Here is a 20978-nt window from a genome sequence, read left to right on the forward strand (position 1 = left end):
AAACATGTGCAGCTTCCCCCCCATAGTTTCTTTTTTGTCCTATTCTCGAGGACTCCAATTTATAGTCATGTTGCCCACACATGTAAGTTGTAGAACCAGCCTGGAAATCTTTACTACGATGAGATAAATGGAGTGGGATTCAATGCCCCCTGCCCCCCAATCCCCCCCCCCCCACACACACAATTTGAGGACAGTTTCATTATTTTTTAGGCTAAGTTTGAGTCACCATCATCCTCTTTTCCCAAACTCGTAGTACTTTCCTCCTCCTCCCATGCACTGGCATTCATATAATCCTGCAGTAGGCTGATCTGCAGGGCTAACATGGCAAAACCTCATTCACTTCTCTATTGTAGGGTTAGTGATCTTCTGATTAGGTCTCTCCTAATGGGGCGGACGGTAGGATGAATAGCACAGCAGGCATAAGGGAAGGAGGCAGGAATATGCACCCAGGAATAACAATGAATGAATGGTTTTATAAAAGGTTTAACTGTTATGGAAATACTGCTGAAAGTAAATTTATACAGCTCACGGATGGGTGCAGTGGCTTATGCCTGACTTAGGTGAATTGGATCAACACCTGCTGCAGATACCCACCTCCCTCCACCAACTGTGCAGGCAAATACTACAGGAAAACTGATTCCTGGCATGACTGGAATGTAGGTACAAGTCAAGTAATAAAAATAAATATGGGACCTTGTCCATAAAGGGCAGTTAATGACTTCAGTGACTTCTGCGGTGATGAGTCAATTCCCAGAATCAAATGGGAGAAATCAGCCTTAACTGCCAGTACAGCACATTTACAAATGAAACATTACACAAACAAATAAACCTAGGAAAATACTCTGCTAGTTTGATGGCAGAAGTTAGAGAACAGTTCTCCAAAGCAACCATCCATTCTGAATGAAGAAGGTGGATCAAACAGAAGTTAGAAGCCACCTGTGTACTGGTGACTACAATTCACAAGGGATGACTACATTCATGTACCGTTTTACATAAAAGATACAGAAGTGCTATTTCAAGAGCAGGGGTAAATCTGGGCACCCTTATAGATCAATTGCCAAAGTCCTGCTGCCACTTCAATGGCAGAAGCACTCATTAGATTTAATAATGACATTGATGTTCCTTGCTTTGGGAGATTCCTCCATTATAACAATTAAAGTTCAAGTTAGGAAACACACTTTGGTGTTTTCTTTTCTGTATTAATTTGGTTTTCAGAGCTGGGACTGACCTAGGAAAACTAAAATCAGCCTCAACCTTCTTAAAAGGAGAAACAAGAGCTTAATGTCCAAGTTGGAGTCTCCCTCTCCCTCCTTGCTTTCTGCCCCCTGGGCTGTTTTCTGCACTATAAAGGCAGATGCTGAGAAACAGAGCAAAGCAAGTAAGATATGCATAAACCCACACAACCACATACCAAATATACACGTGTGTGCACCTATACTCACTGTTCAGGACTAAATCCCACTAACTGCAATGACATCAGTACTTAATTTACACAGGAAGTTGCTAACTGTTCCAGATGTAAGAAGATGAATTTGCAAGCAAGTAAGCTGAATTTAAAGCACTGAACAAAATAACAACAAAAACAGTAATCTCACAAACTGTGTATATATGTGTGTGTATATATATATATACACACAAGCTCTCCAAGGTGACAGACAGAAAACAATCCTATAAAAATATACTCAAAATCATTGGCTGTGGTTTAATTTCTCTTGTGGACATAAACCCTAAAGCTCTGAGAGGGTGGGAAGGGATGATGCAGGGCCAATAGCACTATCCCAGCTGCACATAAATGTTCTCCTTCTCCTTCACCACCACTCTGTTCCCCACAAGAATTCCCAATATATCAGATTTCCAAATATCATGGGACTGGGTTAGAGGCCATGAGATCTTTAATCATGAGAAGTTCAAATCTACTGAACATAGGAGGCTTTCTGTTTTCTTGTATTTATCTCTGGAGCTATGGGAGGCATCTGCTGGCTCCAAGGCATGTGAGAGCTCTTGGTGATCAAATTCCAACTTGAAACACACAACTGAAAGTAGCTGCTCCAAGGCTTCTCCCAGTTCTCACCCTCCTCCCAATGACTATTCATTCCATTCTTTCCACTGGGGACCACGAGGACAGCATCTGTACCCCAGCTGTCTCATGGCCCCAAGAGCTCATAGAAGGAGGACCATGATGGGAAACTCCCCTTGCCAAGTGGGCAAGAGAAAGGCCAGGACCCCATTACACAGGCCAGTCATTCACTAAGTGGCAATAGGGCTAAACAAGCACTGTTGTTTAACAAAAGCAAAATCAGGAGAAGCTCAGGACGCTGCATCTCTTGCTTTTTCAGGCCACACTCTGCTGACATAGTGCCCAGCACCTCTCAAATCCAAAACCAGGCACGCTCTCCTATGCAAAGCACCAGCCTAAGCAAAGATGTGCCTCTTTTCATCCCCCAGTCACAAAACAATGCAAAACTGAAGCACCCTGCAGGGATGGATGCATGGATGGATGATTTGGGATTTGGCGTTTTTGTGGTTTTGCATTTAAATGAGAAGGAATAATTGGAAAAAAAAAGAAACAATGATAAGGAGGATTAGTGATATTTGGGGCACATCTGTTGAAGAAATGAATTAGTCTGTATTTCAGAAATGATGAACATGTTCTCAAGATGCTATGTGCTCACTCTGAATAGTCACTGGAGCTTGCCCCCCCCCCCATGCAACTTCCATTAGTGTTGACAGAAACAAAGTACAAGTCACAAATGAATCTTGGGATTTTACAGTTTATGGTTTAGTGTCCAAATGTCCAAAAAAAAAACAACCCTGGGTTGTTGTGCAGAGCCAGGGTGCTAATAGCAAACTACTGTTGACCCATCTTCAAATGAGGTCCCAGCAAGACTCACCTGGCTTGAACATGGAGCAGCTGGGTCCATGGTGTACCACTTCTTCCTGCCACGTGCTCCAGCAGCACCCTGACTTAATCCCACCCCAGGCTTCTGAGGAAAATCACTTTCCTGGGTTGTTTTAGATGTGGTGGAAGAGAATGAGGAAAAAAAAAAAAAAAAAAACAACGTTCCTTCAGCCTGCCACAGCTACCTAGCAATTTTTTGCTCTATGGGATCCTGTGGGTAATTTCTTCCTGGTTTACTCTCTGTAATTTCACAACTGTCTCTAAGCTCTGTAGATAAACTGAACCATTTGTTTGAATGTACAGGACCCTCACGAGGTGTCACCTCCCTCTTCATTTGACCTGGAAGTTACAGATTTAGAAACTTCTTTAGGTTACATTTGCCACCAAGGACAATACACAACACAAAATAATGCAAGAGAAAAAGGAAACAGAAATTCTCATTTATTGTTGAGTTCTGTGGCAGGAACATATGTTATACAGTTTACCATAATGCAAATTGCACTGATTTGGGGTAAGATACAGTGATGAAACACTGTCTTTCAAAGGCTTTATCTCTGGATATATTTAGTAGGGGAAAAATGTTACCATAGATGTTAAAGATAAAACACAAATTAGGTAACATCATCGTGTCTGCAATTTGCATCGTGCCTCACCTGGGATAGACCTCTTGGAAAAGACTTTCCTAAAAATCTCCACTTCCTGCTGCTCTCTTTTAAAACCAATGAGAAACCTGGAGGTGTAAGTACATGACACACCTCTACATACTATAGGTAATCCATTCACAGAGCAATATTTCCCACTCCATGTACTTTTTCAGATAAATCATCTTCCTCTGCCTTTACCATGATACACACCTGATGTCACCTTTTCTACTTCCTGTGCCATACAGTTTGTTTCCAGCTGAGGAAAGGCATGTAGAGAGGACTGAAGGCTGGAGCAGCCACTGTGGCCCGCAGGACATGCTCCCTTGGGGACAGGTTTTGCAGCCTGGTCCTTATTTGCATCCCTGTGCACCTGCAGGCACTTCAGCATGGGAACCAACTGCCATGGCTGGTTCTCACATCCTTCCATAGGCAGCCATCGTAAGAAAGGAAAAGGTCACTCGTGACTTCATCATGTCCCTGTTCAGATAATAAAATAGACTGCTTCTGAAAAGCTGCCACTTTCACTGGGCACCAAATGCCATCAGCACCACAAATTCTCCCAGATACCATTTCACAGGCCATATCAGACTCCCACAGTACTTTTCAAAATATATTACGCTATTTACCTGACTGAAGAAAGAGAGCAAAGCCTGGTAGCTGTGCTGGGGTTGTGTGCAATAATGACTTTTATTAGCAGGAACTCGGAGTTGGAAAACCAGACGTGCTTTCAGGCCCAGCCCAACCTCCTGTACACTTCCAGCTTGTTTTTTTCTTTAAACTGCTTTCCAAAAAGGAGAACACCAAAGGGTTGCAATTCCCAATGCCCAAACTGTAGGAAAGCAGTTCCACACACCTCCATTACATGATGATTGGTGCAAGCTTGTTTTCAACTCAGATTTCCACAGGAAAATGTCACCTCTGTAATCTAATACTATGGTAAAAATGATGGCACTGGGGAAACAGGCAGGTCTCAAACAAACTCATTGTCCTTAACATCCTAGGTGGTCACAGACACTTTGGTGGAAAGAAGCATAATGGCCAATTAGTGAGAATACTTGAGGAGGAACCATAAAATATTAATAAAGCAGCTGAAAAACATGCTTAAAGTAAATCTATTATTGTAATTACAACTCAAGAGGGTAGCATTTCACAGCTCTGTACTTTCACTTTATGTAAGGAATATTAGGTTAAAAGAAAGTTATACTAAGAAGCACAATAGAACTGTCATTATTGCAGATCAGAGGTTTTCCTTCACAGAGCATATAAAATCAGCAAATGCAATCTGAAGCTCAACAAATTTCTCATGCTATACATTTAAGGAATTTTTTTTTTTGGGGGGGAGGGAGGGGAGAAGAAGCTCCTTTATTGTCAAATTAAAAGGATCAGGGTTAGAAAGATACTCTCAAAAATATTTCCTGCATTGATCAGTAAAACTGAAATGAAAGCAAAAAGTGACTTAATCAGGGAAGTCAACTTATTCTTAATGAAAAAGACATCGCAGTGTCACACATCTTGCACTGAAAATCTTGAAATCAGTTTAATTTTAAATGTATAGACCAGAAACTTAAAAAACTTTCGACAAGCTGATACTGCATGCAGCCTGCTTCCACGGCTCATCATTAACTTCTCCTAAAGCAGCTAATCGGCTACCATGCAGCCTTTGCATAGAATAGTTTCAGTCTGAAGTCACTTCCAACGATTATCCAGTCCTGTTAGTTAATATGCTTTACTGTGTCATTTATATCATGTTTAACTGTTAACAAATGACACTCATCTTCATAATAAAGATTTCTACAATAAGCACATCAGTGCGCTGACCTTTGAAGGCCAGTTGCTCTACCTACTAAAAACACATTTTAAAATATTATATTGCAAGTGCAGTACAGTATCTCTTACGTGTCTAGATAAGCAGAATTTAGGAGACTGCCCAAAGGAAAGTTTCTTCATCTTGATTTTCAGAAGCAAACAGAAAAGGGAGGCTAACGACTGCGGGGTGGCGGTGCGGGGCAGGGCGCAGTGCGGGTCCCCCCAGGAGCAGGGCTGCCACGCGGGCAGTGAACCGTGATGCTCCAAACAAAAGAGCATTTGCACCAACAATGAAGTTGCGGTTCCCACAACGCCCCGCACAACTGTACGGCAGGGCTGTAATTATCTTGATGTTCAAGGCCAAGTGCCTCAGTCTGGCGCTCAACTGTCGAAACCTTCGGTCATCGTAACACAAAGAACTGGCACATGAGAAGCTTCGCTTTTTTCCTCCCTAACAGGACATCACCCCGATACACCGGACTCTGTGCCCAACAATCCTTCCTGCCGGCTCTGCACTCACCTTCCTGTTGTTTATTGTCTGATGAAAAGTGAAATGGCTAACTCTGCAACTACAAATGCTTTTCCCAATTCAATCTTACTCTTTGTTGGCTTTCATTTCCTAGTTCTGTATTCCCAACCAGGAGAAAAGGAGGCTCATTACATTTTCCTTCAAAGTTAATTTTCTTTCATTTTGTTCTCTGTTTTGGAAGATCTAAAATATTTAATTCCCACCTTCCTGGAATTTTGTCTTTAGCCTTCATTTCAGCTAGCAGAATTATGAGGGCGTTTCCATGGCCATAAGGCGTGCTGGAAAAAATACTACCTCGTGATGAGTCTATCTTCCCCACAGATAACTCAAAGCTTTTAGTTGCTGCTATTTGTTTCTTTTCCTCATTTCCCTACTCTTTTTTCCCTATCTCATTTGTTTCCAGTGAGAATGAACTCATAAGGAAACTTCTGGAAGGAACCATAAGGAAACTCATGCAGGTAATAAAACACTGGAAGGGCAGTCTATTTTGACACTTGGCAACTGTACATTCTGTTATATTAGGATGCATTTCTATGGTTTATACCCATTTTAAAACTTCATCCTAAAAATTATCACTAAAAGACTATGAGAAAAAATATATGTTACACACAGTTCAACTATGATAGATTTTATACAGCACAACTTTAAGCTGCATTCACAGAGAACTTTGCAACAGTTTAACACACTGCTATCTAAAATAAGTTAATTAAACCTCACAAAATGTGCAAAGTTTCTCTCAGATCCATGTTCTTCAGCACAAATGTTCACAATTATGGTGGTGTGTGGGAATTCAGCTTCGTCAGTAAGCACAGGTTTTACATGTGCCTGTAAAATTACAATATTAAACAGCTCCACTTTGTGTAATTAGTTTCAACCTTCCGCTTTCTTTAGTTATACCTACGAAGATAAGCAAACGCATTATAAAAGTTTTCAAAAAGCCTGGGAGAATTACAACGCCCATTTATGTGCGGTAACAGAAATTCCATCAATACAAAACCAGGAGTGCAAATCAAAAGCAAGTAAGAGCCTAAAAAGTGCTGAAAAATGATGGAGCAAGATCACTCAGAAAGAAATACTGTGCATTAGGTTAAATAAAAGAGAGTTTTCATGTATGCTAGAAGAAAAAATTCCAAATTTGTACTGGTCCATTATTAACTGGAAGGGCTATAAGTATCAGAGGTGTTCAATCCATATCTCCCTTATATTAAGAAAAACGAACTGATAAAGTCATATTCATGTGACACGTTCTTGCCAAGAGCAGGAAAAGAGGCCTGATGCCAGGGCCAAGTAGGCACCAATGCCAGGTCAGCAGCCTACCACACTCAGGACACCATGAGTGTGTGGTTATGAAGCTATCTTTCCTCAGATTATAATAAACATACACCAGTGGCATTAATAAGTAGGTGTGAAAATGTCATGGTGAGTGAGGAATCATCCTCAAATAGGTTATTTCCTAAATTCTTCAGACACAGAATTTTAGCTATATGACGCTTGATATCATCAACAATGGGAAAGGAAGAGTAAAATCATGAGCAACAGACTCCGTAGGTAACTGGCAAGGGGAGCAGGTAAATGAAGAGAAGGTCAGGCCACTTACCCAAGAGTCTCCAAAAAAAAGCAAAACAATGCAAGAGAAAACCTAAAGGTTAAACTATAATCACTCAGCAGGATCTTCTAGAACCCACCAGTTTGGAAGGGCTAAACTTACAGCTACATGGGATATGTATGGCCAAGGTAACTTCTGAAGGCAGGGCTGAATGGATCAGTGGGATGTGCTGCTTTCTTGTACAAAGCACCCTTCATGTACCCACTATGAAATCACCTGCTAAGACCAGGAGCCTTATCAGAACATCATAAAAAAGAACAAACAATGCATTAAGTCCATAGCTAGGTTTCCAAATGACAGCAAAGGGCTTTGATTAAATGTAAGTGTGTCCACAGGTGAGGAGGAGAAGCTGTGTGGCTCCAGAAGAGACCCCAGTAGGGCCAAATCGCTCCCATGCTGCCACTGGGACAGGGGCAAGGGAAGGTTATACATGGCCAGGGAACCTTGCAAGCCTCAAACAGTAGCTGGTTTAAACACATCAGGGTGAGGTGATAAAACTCTTTTCCAGGCTTCAGAAGAAGGCGCAGCAGATTGATATTAAGGCTTCAGGCCATTTACACAGTTCGAGAACTGCCAGCAAATACACCGCAGTAATCCAATTAGAAAAGGCTTCCTGCATTCTGACAAGTGAGCATAGGTGGAAGATTAGTTGAGGGAAACATCTGTCAGAGAAAATCCACTGACAGAAGTGGGGACCTCTTCTAGGACTGAAGAAGTGAATCTAATAGAAGATCCAGATTTCCAGTGTTCATTTCTCATGACTCAGGAACACTGACAGAAACACAGCAGACAGAAACGTGAAAAATTTTTGAAATTTCCATTTTTGACTCAATTATATAAAATTTTAACTTTGCTCTGTTTTTACTGTTTCAGCTATCAGTAGTTACGCATTACCTAGGCCATGGCCTCAGACCCGCTGAACACCTCCCAGATGCAGCCCAGCCATATGGCCCCATCCCTGCATGCCCCAGCAGCATTGCTGCAGAAACATGGAAGGACCCATTCTAACATGCAGGGACCCAAAAGAATCTCTGAGTTAAACACAGTGGGCGACTGGGTGAGTGTGTGTCAGGAAAGAAATCTTTCACAGGGACCTCCTGCAGGATTCCAGCCATCAGCACCAGGAGCTGCCTATGCTGCTCTGGATTTTGCCACTGACTGTTTACGTAACCCAGAAGATGCTGTGCTTCTTCCCATCCCTTTGGTGAGGAGGGACAGTACCATTCTTTCTCAAAGGGGTGTCTTAGAAGCTTTCTCTCTCAGCAGTAGATTTGCAGAGCCCATAGCAATCTGTAGATGAGAAGAGTTTTGTACAGATATGGCTTGTAATGAACTGAAGTCATAGTTTTTTTGACATGCATACCCAACAGTAAGAATTCTGTCTGCTGATATATCTTAATCTGAATATCCCAAACCAATACTTATTTTCAGGAAATCATGATGCAAAATGCACATCACACTAAAAAAAGATTAAGAAAAGTAACTCTCACAATAGACTGCTGTGTTCTTCAAATGTAGCATGCACTGCGTAATACCCAATGGAAGACTTATTGTCCATGGCTAATTGCAAAGAATAGGTTGTATAAGTTCCTCATATGTTTAGATATTAAGTCAGCTCACGAGATAACATCTGGGGTTCACTGCTCTTTTGCATGGGCAAATGCAATGGTCATATGGGGAAACTTCAAAGCGCTGTAGCAAGATTTATGAGATGCAAAATGTCTCAGAGTACACAGCTGAGTTGTAAGGATGTAAGAAGAGGAAAAAATAGGCTTTTCCAGCTTTTGCACCACTGCTCTGAAAAATGTTTGGAGGAGCTAAGGTCTGCTTCTGGAGTATCTCCTGCACCACTTCCAGGGTTCCTGTCAGATGGCTGAGCACTGTGAGCTTGGGGTTTGAAAGGGACGAGGGACTAGGAGATGAGAGAAGCTGCTCGAAATCCAGCCGCTAACAAATGTAGGGGTGCTGTGTCTGCATCAATTGAAATGCCTGCCTATTCAACACAGGTAGAAGAGGGTGTTCCTTACACAGATTTCACGCAGATGAGACAGAGAAAGTTGAAGAAGTCACAGGAGAGCCATGCAGGGAACAAAACTGAACAGTAATAATCTCAAGGAATGCCTGCATACATTCATTCATCATCAGGTGTGAAAAAGTCGTCTCAGTTGCAGTGACAGATGAACAGAAATAAAACCGTTTTGCAATTATAAAGACCCAGTCTCCCTACAGATGTGCACACAAGAGGATGGCATAGCACTGCTGGAAACCAAGAAAAATTTATAGAGTAGCTTTCCTAGTTTATTGCTATTCAGATACTGCAAGTAAAGAAAGCCAGGTATTCTCCCCTGAAGCATCAAGAAACAGTGACTGCTTTTAGGAGGTTGACAGCACTCTTCCTCAACTTCTCCTGCATCCTAAGTCAGAACAAAAATTCCACTTTTCACAAATGGGGAAAGATATAGGCTTTAAACTCTGAAAATGACAGGAATCACCCACTGCCCTAAAAAGTGTAATTGCATTTGAACTCTTGAAAATTAATATACTATCTTTAAAGAATTAGAACTTGCCATTGTTTTCAAATATTTACTAAGCAAATGCACCTGGAAGACAGTATCACAGCCTTGAAAACCAGAGCTGAGACACTGTTCAGTTAGCACCAGTACAAAGTACTGCAGTAACTTCACTTTGTTGCCTTGAATTAGGTGTGATAGAGAGACAATCTATAAAGCTGTCCCAATACTGTGGACAACATCCTTACATTTAAAAAGCGTGTTTGGGAAGAACAAAATTCACTGCTTGCTGTTTTGTGCTCAAGACAAAGGTCACAGCTGTCTGACAGTGCTGGCGATGCCCCACAGCCTGGTGATGATGAGCTTTGTTCAGTTTTACCATGGCAAAACCATGGCTTAGAAGTTAAAGATGTCTAAATGTCTCATATCAAGATATGCTGTACAAGATTCTGCTGTTACACACCTATGGGTGCAGGGCTTTAGTGGAACTGCAGAAGTGTAACCGAGAATGGAATTTCAGACACTTTCACCCAAGATAAAATGCTCATTACGGCTACCCTTGCTGCCAGATTTCTGTACTTGAAAGCTGAAATTCTTCCAGATAAATCTCTCTGGCCTGAAAAATGAGAATGTAGTATCAGAGCAAGCAGTGAAACTACTATCTAAAGGATGGATATAAGTTAAGATACCAAAGAAGCAGATCTTCACGTTTACTTTTACTGCTAGATGTTGTTTGAAAGAGCCAAACACCAAGAGCTTACCAAACAACATGAATAGGGCATTTTGGTACCACTCTGCGAAAACAGCTATAATTACATTCTCATGGCACACAGTGAGAATTCACAGCGGTGAAGTTAGATGGCAAGATTTCATACGTCAATATGGTATCACAAAAATATATTAGGACTAAAAAAGTATAAAAGTTCTCTAATTGCTGTATTTGATTACTAGAAGATTTATGACCACTTAAGATTTCTCCCCTCTCTGAAGTGAAATCCAAGGAGAGATGCTGAGGATACGGGAAATTCTCTTGCGATATTTTTTTTTCCCTTGAAATTGCTCCATGCTACAGGAGACGTAGCTAAGGAGGTTAAGGAGAACTGTGGGAACATTAAATCTCTTCGTTATCTCAGGATTGTTATTTTTTTTCCTTTTGAAGTGTTTTTAGTCTGTGAAAATTTGATTTTATTTTTTGGGAGTGAGACCACAGAGGAGAACGCTGGGACTGCTGCTGAGCAGAAGGACTGCTGGCTGCTGAGGAACTGCCGGCACCGCAGCAATCCCAACCAACTGATAGGATACATCCCATTGGAGACACCAAGATGTGGCTGGATGTACAGCTCAGTAGGGAACTGCCATAGCAACCATGCCACGTGTGTGAATCACATTAATACTCCATCCTTCAGGGGTTCAACCCTGAGCAGTGCAGACATTGCTCTGCCTAAGCAGAACTCCCCTGTAGTGAGTTCAACTTCTACAGCACTCAGAGATACACAAAACGTAGCCAGAAAAATTGAGCAGGCTTTCCCCAGTGTTTGAGTTCATTACATGCATTTGTTTAGCTTAAAAGATGTCCTTTAACCCTTTAGTCAGGCACACAGCTCCCTGCCATCAATAGCAGCATTGTTAGTTCACACCGTCCACTTCTGTGCATGGGTCAGTACACAAATAACAGAACTTAAAGAGGTCACTACTCTGAAAAACACGACTGGAAATATATGTCCTTGTCCACTCACCTCCTCGCATCACAGGAAGTGAAGCTAATTTCAACTCACCAAAAACTAGCCAGTATTCAGGTTTCAAAAATACCTTGTGAGAGCTCAGTTTACTTTCGTGCAAGTAACAGAAGACTCCTGAAGACAGAGGAACTTTCATCGTGTATAAATGACTAACAATTACATCAAAACAAATGGAGGGCTTCAAAGCAGGGTGGAAAAATGGGAGGAAATTCCATCTGATTACGTTAGGACATAATTATCTGCTACAGGAAATAAATGCTGTATTTTTAACAGGTGACCAGTCTGATAGATTCAGTACAGGGTTATGATTGTGTAGTGATTTATCATCAACTTGCAGTGTATCTTACCAAGGGGATGATAGATCTTAGTATTTTCTTGTAATTATTTTTCAACATAGCTCTTAATTGGGAAATTGAAACATGAGAGTCCTCAGAGCAGGTTGCATTTCATTGACTGTTACCATTAATATTTCATCCTCTACAGTTATTCCAAAGATTCATAAGTACCTCAATACCAGTACGTTACTACACTGAGTTAATCCCATGGTAATACTTCGTAACACCAGCATCTCCCAGCCTTTGCACTTCTCTGTCCATGCCATCAGCTAAACTCTACTCTGCTATTCCCATTTACTGCATTATGAGAGTCAATTCACATTGCTGTTCTTGAATCAAACCTATGTTGTTTAAATATTAAACAGATATCAAATCTGCATTGTTGCAAAGAAGGAATATTCATATATAAGCAGAAAATGCAGTATTCTGATTACTAGATCATGATCTAGTATTTAAAGAAGGGATAAAAATTGTAGGTAAAATAACACAGTTCTTAAAGGAGAATGGGATAAGATGCAATAATGGATCAAGTATTTTGTAAAATATTTTTGGTACTAGGTTGCTTGTTGATAACATTTTTGACCTCTCATTGCTGGAGTGAGAGATAAGCAACTAATGACCACCACATGTGGGTAAGTGTGTCAGCTCTGATGGAAAAAATGTTGTCATAAACACTGAGCCTAAAAGCACTCATGTTGCACAAATCAACCACAGAGCAGATACTGAATTTTTGTTTTCAGCAATAAAACTGATATTCAATATTTGTATCAATTTACAGGGATTCCAGGGCCCTCTTGAACATGGATGTGTATGCTTTCCCCTGGCTGACCTGCCTGTGAATGAAATCCAAATTGTTGTTTCAAACAATGAAGTGTTTCATTGAAGCATGGTTACTTCTGGGCCCTAAAGACGGTGTGGCCGCAGGCAGAGCTCACTCCTTAATTTCTGACCCTCCAACATCCTGGCAGTAGGACAGTTATCTTTTAACTCAATAAACATGCACTAAAAATACAGTTAAAGTTAAAATCTTTTGTGTATGAATAATAAGGTGTTTCTCTTGTAAACACGCACTGTGGCTGTTATGACTGCAGTATTAATTTTTAAATACATTCATGAATTATTAATATAAAATTTTCCTCTTTCCTTTTTAAGTATATTTAATCTTTCTGTTCTGAAGATTTCCAGGAAAAGACCCTCAAAATTTGATACAGGAATGTATGTCATTTCAAAACCTTCCAAGACAGTCACTCGTGAATGAATTAAGTCTATTTATATGCAAATCTTTGTTTAATTAGACTTGCTACTTCTAACCATTCCTATTAATACTATAATAATTTCATTTAACATATTTATTACTAATTGGCCATAAAATCTATTTAGTGGTGTCCAACGTTTCACACATCACGCATCATCTCCATGCATAGAAAAAGGACTTTTTAATGCATTTCACTGTGTAAGAGACACAAAAGAAGCCTTTTAAGAAAAGCCCTCCTCAGTGAGGACCAGATATCCCAGCCATCACAACTGGATTCAAAGTTTCACCAGTCAAGCAAAAGGCCTGTCCCCTACCAAGGACGGTATGGCTACTCTGAGCCTCTCTGATATCAGGGAGCAACTCCTTCAGTCCATGTGCTGCCCAGCTCCTGTGCTGCTGCCATGTCCCTGCTCACTGATTGCTGGCTCCTTTCACCACTGCATTTTTAATGACAGCCCTGAGCCAACAGCCAGGCAAACTGAAGGAAAACCCTTCTACCTAGAGGGCTGCATCCAGCTCAGCAGGCATTCACATCATGCAAACTATTTTATATGGAAGCTTAAATAATTTATATTTTCAATTTTTTTTTTAACTTCAGAAGTGAGAGGCAGTTCTGGGAGCAGTCCCCTCTACCATACCCCTCATTTGTGGGGGTCACAACAGACGTAGCTGAGCCATCAGCACCAATTGCAGGCAAGCAGTATGTCATTGCAGAATGTGTACATGCCTGCGCAATTTCAAACACTAAAATCATCCCAATGACTTTCCAGAAGCACCAGAAAACATTCAGGTAATGTTCTTCCGTAACATCTCAGAAATAGTTGAGAAGCAGCACTTTGATCTTTATTAGCTGTCAAGATCATGATGAGGCAAAGTACATTCCTCAACAGGCCACTGGACACAAGCTGGGAGGAAGCATTTAGCTGGATATTTACAAATTGGAGCTGACTCACAGCTTTTCCCATAAATGTGTATTGCTGTGGTTTCTGGGCATCCTGGTCCCTAGCCTGTCCTGGGGCCTAGTGACCTCACTGAGGCTGCACTCCCTCCATGCCCTGGTGGGCACTGCTGAGGGGGCAGGAAGGAGTTACCATGCAAAACCATGAATCAGGGGGTGTGGCCCACATTGTTCCTTCCAGGTGTTTAGGTTACATGCATTTGTATATCTTGTTCTGAGTATAAATTTCAGTATCTAAAGAGGGGCTACAAGAAAGAAAGGGAGAGACTCTTGAAAAGGGTCTGATGTAAGAGGACAAAGGGGAAATGGCTTCAAACTAAAAGAGGAGAGATTTAGATTGGGTGTAAGGAAGAAGTTTTTTACAATAAAGATAGTGAAGCAGCAGAACAGGCTTCCCAGTGAGATGGGAACACTGGAAACACTGAAGATTAGGATGGACAGGGCTCTGAGCAATCTGCTCCAGCTGTAGGTGCCCCTGTTCATTGCTGGAGAGTTGGTCTAGTTTACCTTTAAAGGTCCTTTCCAACTCAAGGGATTCTATGAACTCTGCACACGGGAATCATTTCAGCAGCTGCTGGTCCCCCCGCCCTGACTTGGAGCAGTGCATGGTTCCTGTCACCGTGTGACTTGGAGATGCACACTTCACCCAAAGTGACATGTGACACAAGCCTTTCCTCTACCAGAAAGCTCTGTCAGGAGTTTTTCTCCCTTTGACTAAGAATGTCAGCAATTTCAGATTGATATAGAGCCGGCCTGCTTGATGTTCCAACCTATAAATCATGGGTCAAAGATAAGATAAACACATACCAGTGTAGTCCTCGTAGCACTCACAAGTGTAGCCCCCTTCTCGGCTGCGGCACAGCCCATTGCTGCCGCATGGGTTGGAGTAGCACAGGTCGATCTCGGTCTCGCAGTAATCACCGGTGAAGCCAGGTGGGCAGCGGCACCGCAGGCCATTGATGGGGTGGATGGGGCGGAACAGGACAGTGTTGGAGCTGATGAATGGGGCCGAGCTGTCAAACTTGAGGACGGAGACACACTTCATGTAGTTCTCACAGGGCTCGCGCAAGCAGATGTTGTCATCGAAAGGCAGCACCCTCTGCGTGGAGATCATGGTCAGCAGCGTCCTGTTGAGGTAGATCTGCTCCTGCAGGTCCTCAGAGGGGAAGAACTTGTTGCGAATGCCACCAGGGAGCAGAGCTGAGAATGTCACGTTCAGGATATTGGAGCTGACGTCTGTGTCGTTTTGGATGTTGAAAACGAAGATGCCGTCCTTGGTGGTGGAGAGCACTGTTGCCACCCCCTCGACAAACAGGGAGAGGAGAGGAGAAAGGAACCTCTCCTGGGACATGTTCTCCAGCCGCACGGTGATGCTGTTGGTGAGCATGTCGTCTGTGATGATGGTGACGCGCAGGGTGCAAACAGCCGTAACGCTGTGGACACCGTCTGAAGGGAAAAGAGAAATATAACAGACATCAGGGACCACGTTCCAGTTTATGGACAAGGATCTTCCTACAGCCCTCAAGAAATTAAACAGGGCTGTGAGGCAGTGAGGACGCCGGGATGTGAGAGGGAAATGCATCCACCTCCTGCAGTGAATGCCAATGCCTTTAATAAGGAAAATAAAATGAAATTGCTTAAGGATGGCAACTCAAAGATCTCAAAGAGCTCAGCACATACAGAGAATGTGCCAGGCAAAAAACAGCAAGAGCCAGTGAGCAAACAGACAGCTCAACAGCCCTGCGATGGCTGGGTGGACTCTCTCAGTAGCCACTAATAGGACCTTACATACAAATTGCAGCTAGTCTATAAGCATTGCTTGGGACCTGTTGATTTTCACAGCACAACAGCAAAATTATCGTCTCCAAGAGCTGCCTTGGGCTTAAGGAGCCAGAATGAGGCACAGATGGGGAACTGTTACCGGAGCTTTAGATAAAAGTCATCTAAGAAAACCTTCAAGTTTAAATATCTGAATTCATACCTTCTTCAGAAAACTTTACAGAAATCAGAAAGTCAGTAAGAAAAAGCATTCTATTTTTCCTTCTTTTACAGTATTTCTGACTCTGCTGTGGATGTTTCACAATAAATCCAAAAATATACGCCTAGTACTGATACCTGACACTGGACTAAGAGATGCCAATGTAAAATCTCAGTACAATCCTACACTGCTAGGCTTACAGCAATGCTACAAATGTACAAAATGCTGAGCATTCTTTCATTACAAAACGTAATTATTAATGGCAGAATTAATCCAAATTCAATGTGAGCATGCAATTGGAAATTGCATCATCACTGAAATCAAACCACTTAGGTTCTGTCTCCTTGCTAACATTAAGGACTCATGAAGAAAATACAGCTAGTATTACAGAGAAAACAGCTATATTACAGCAGCATCTATAGACCCCTGGAGAAATCCAGACTGATAGGAAATGTTCCTTCTCAAAGATCTCACAGTGTAAATAAATCACTAAAAATGGAGATGAGATTATGCCATGAGGAATGAACTGCTCTGAATGGCCAACATTCAGACCCACAAGGGTGTTAAGAACAGAATCCAGCTCCCCTAGGTCCAAGTTTGGCCTGAAGTATACCTGAAATAATGCTTTCACAAATGATACTGCATTTGTTTCAATCAAACCATAAGGTACGTATAGAAATAGATTTTGCATTAATATAAAATCACAGCAGAAACTGCACTTGAATCAATGTGAAACCACTGTGAGGTCAAAATTCTAATAGCACAGATTGCTACTGGGTCACATTCCCACCGATTATCATCCGAAAGTCTATATTTACAATCCATTATGGTCTCTTATAAATGGTGTTTCAAAACAGAAAAATCAGAACGGCTCCTTTCTTGTCCACAGTCAACGCTGTACCTCAAGTGCTCTATGTTTTAAAAACAAACATATTATTGGTAGCTTTTTCCCAGTAATACAGTAGCAATATAGTAAATTATAACAACATAATTAACAAAATGGCTTTTGACTCCATCCTTCCAATCACAGTGTCTGCAAAAGCTCAGCTCACCTCGTTTGCTTTTTGGTTGTTTTTTTTTTACACTGAAGCAGCTTTTAGGCAAAATAGAAAAATCTTCTCTCCTGTGTGCTACTTTACTACTGCCTTGCTAAAAGCAAACAGTAAGAAGAGCTCACTGATTGGTGTGACCTCTCCGAGGCACCCATCCCAGCAGCGCATGTGCCAGCTTTTGCTTTCTCCCAAGTTTGCAGAAATGCTTCTCTCCTCTTCCTCAGACTCATTCTAGAAACATCTCATCTTCCATGAAGTCCCAAAGGCACTGAATGCAATATTTACAAATTATCAGTAGCCCAAATCCTCATTTTGAACCTCCTCCACTGGCATGGTCTGTGGACTTTTGGATAATGACTCATGCAGGATGCATTTTATTTTCATAAATAACAGACTCAGACCAGTTTACCCGCTTCTGACAACTGCACAGCTCATTCCACTGAAAGAACAGAAGCAGAATAAACTAATCATTTTTTTTTTCCTAAAGCAATTGACATTTGATTGTCTGTCCCACAGGGTGCCTCAACTATTTTGCCGTTTGTTGCACAATACCCTACAGAAGTGCTCTCATAGCAGCAACGAATGAGCACACTGGACAATGGGTCCTTTTTTGAAGAAAACACTATGATCTACAGCCCATGGTATGTATAGTAAGAAGACAAAATACAACCCACTGTCTGACAACACACTAGGGTCTACAAACTGTCATAATCAATATCAACTGTCACAATATACAAGAGCTTCCCAGCATTCACAACAGCTATTCTGACACAGTTAATAAATCACCGCAAGAAGCCCCATGTCAGAAACCACACAGCCCTGTTGTTCTGAAGGCAGCACAAAAGAAAACTGGGCATGGGCATATAGCTACGGATCCTGCAAAATTAAGTTGTGCTTTAAAAGTAAATTTGGCTTTGTCCAGCTCCGTTGTAAAGCATTAAAATAAAAAGAGAGTAAAAAGGAGCCAAGTATGTGTGCCATAGGCAACAAAAGACCGGCTTGGCTATACAGCCTGCTGGACAAGCAGCTCTTTCATATCCCCAGTGCATCTGAAAGCAGAATCACTGGGTTTGATCATTCTTTTCATTGAGAAATTCATGGAAAGCCGAAACAATCTGAGGTTTTATGTGACCAAATTAGTATCCATTCTACATTCAGCAGACAACATTCACTTCGAGGGTTTGAAGCAACTGCAATGAGGGAAGTGGAGACGCTGCCTTGTCTTCACTGGTAAATGAATTCCGCCCTAAAAACATGATAATGTGTGTGTTTTAAGGCTCTCAGGAATACTCCAAGTGAAGTTTCAAAAGTTTACTGCCAGAAATGGGAGAAAAACAGTATCAGAAAGTAGCATTTTATGGAGCAGTAATGCTTTAAGTCCTTTCACTGTCTGACATGCCTACCATATGCAGCTACCCAATTACAAGCACAACCCATCTGTTACTCTGCTAGAAAGGCTCTAAGATAGTCAGATTTTCCAAAAGTCTGACGATGCAGCTCTAAAAAGCCTGCATCACGTTTTGGCAGGTGCAAGATGGCTCCAGTTAGGGTCTGGGACAGCCCTCCTTAAAGGAGGAATGCTGCACCTCACTCAGTGAAGGAGGCCTACAGGTCAGCGTGTGCGAGGCCTGGCTGTCACTGCTTCTCACAGCCATCACCAGCTTGGCTTCACCCAGTGGGCCAAGGAGCTCTGCAAACATGGGCCGTGATGGCGGATGGGACACGTGGGCATCCTGCTACCAGGGGACTGAGGGGCCTGTATGCATCACCGCAGGCTGAGCCCCTGAAAGGGGGGGTCAGCGAGAGTCCTTCTAGGCCTCCTAAAACCCTGTGCCAGTGGCTTCTGTCACTCTGAGTTTCTCTTCTGTACACTGGGGTAATAGCAGTTTGTGTACATTGTGAAGTGCTGCATGCAGATGTTGAAATGATGGGATACCGGGCTAATGAAGGCAACACAAATATCCTAAATAACTCACTAAATATTCTCTCAAAAAAGTGTTATAGCCAACTTTATCAAAAACGAGGTGGAGAGATTTAAAAAAAGAAAAATAAAAAAAGACTATTAATGTCTCACTCTAGCGTGAACTGACAAACATCAGTGTTCTGGACATTGAGGTGACGGTATGGTAAGAATTCATTACAAACACAGCCCTGCATGCTGAATTTGTTGCCTGGCTATACTATTCTTTGTAGACTTTCTGAAATCTCCAGAAGGTGGAAATCTGATGTATTTTGTGTCACTGTCATTGCTGAACATGCTCCTTAACTACGGAGGTACTAATCTTTACCCTCTATCAAACTAGTGAGAAGATTTAATAGCGACCACATACTCTGACACGTTATCAAGACAGTAAGGCTGACAAAAGCACCATCCTCTCTAAAGCACTCTAATAACTGAGAATTTATCAAATAGCTGTTGTTTCATGATTACCTTCACTCTACAACAAACCCAATCAAATCTGAGACTTTAATCTCAGCTTTCTATCTTCTGGCAGTCCATAAACCGAAGAATTTTATTATCTAGAAATGTAAACACAGCAATGTTTAACTGAAATGTGTATTTGGCAACGACAGCACCTGGCCAGAATGGATCTTTTTGTTTGTTTTTGGAAGTTGGCAGAAATAAAACAATTAACACTTTTCTTGGCTTATTCCATGAAAAGGTCTTAGGGTTAATTATCAAAGCTGTATATTTTACATAAATACTTTAGCAGCAGGACATTCTTTCACAGATATTCTAACACAAATCTATCTTAATCCTGCTTTATACTGCATCTGGAAATAGCAGATGCCACAGCTTACAACATATCCTTAGCCAGAACACAGAATAAGAACACTCTATAGGTTCAAATAACCCCTTGCTTTTCCCAGATCCTAAGAAGCAGGCATATATATGGGTAGCAAACATCATTTGGCCTTTTAATGATCAGAACTCCAGTGCTCACTGCTTGCAGACATGTTTTACATATGGGAGTTAATGCACAGCAGGTTGCATTGCACAGAGCAGTCTGCAAGTCCAGAGGAGAGAAGAAACAGATGGGTGGCAATGGCTGCCAAAGGGCAAAGATGTAGTGGCAATGAAATCTGTGAAAGCCCTCACGTTTTTTGGCTTTCTACTTACGGAGTCCAGTACTAAGCCCTGAATTAATGATGAAGGTACAATAGTTTTAGTGTCCTCTTCACTGCTTAGGTGACATTAGCATGTAAACAGCACTGGCTAAGCGCACTGGGACAGCAGAGAATTATTTGCCTGCCTGAGCAGTGCTGGAACCCAAAACATGCTTCCTGCTGAGCAAACAGCAGTAAAAGCCAGCAGACACCAATAAAAGTGACACAAGTAGTCCTGCACTAAATGTTGGTTTCCCTCACAAAGTCTGCAAGACTTGCAATGCAGAGTCTCTGTCTTGCATGTGTATTCTCACACTGTGGAAACAGCTTTAAAATGCATAAAAAGTTAGTATATTAAAATTGTCCCTTCCAAATCACTATTAGGCACCACAAAGCTGTTCTATGATTAGGAATGGTTAGTCTATGAGTATCCATAAGACAAAATCTTTGTCTACTTTATGGAGAAGTTCCAGGGCTTATAGTACTGAGAAAACATCCTCTCATTTCTTAGACAGGCACTAATGGATTCTGTCAAGAATTCCCAGCTTCCAGCTCTAGG

General features: G+C 41.7%; 1 protein-coding gene across 1 annotated transcript in view; it reads right to left on the reverse strand.

Annotated features, from left to right (window-relative positions):
- Positions 1-20978, reverse strand: part of CELSR1 (cadherin EGF LAG seven-pass G-type receptor 1) — a 158637-nt gene that overhangs the window by 78827 nt on the left and 58832 nt on the right. Inside the window, exon 2 of the mRNA XM_090136304.1 lies at positions 15089-15727. Within this exon, the coding sequence (XP_089992430.1) occupies positions 15089-15727 (639 nt within the window). The remainder of the gene's footprint in view (positions 1-15088; positions 15728-20978) is intronic.

Source organism: Phasianus colchicus, chromosome 1, assembly GCF_987193195.1.
Source record: "Phasianus colchicus chromosome 1, bPhaCol1.hap1.1, whole genome shotgun sequence".
NCBI lineage: Eukaryota > Metazoa > Chordata > Aves > Galliformes > Phasianidae > Phasianus > Phasianus colchicus.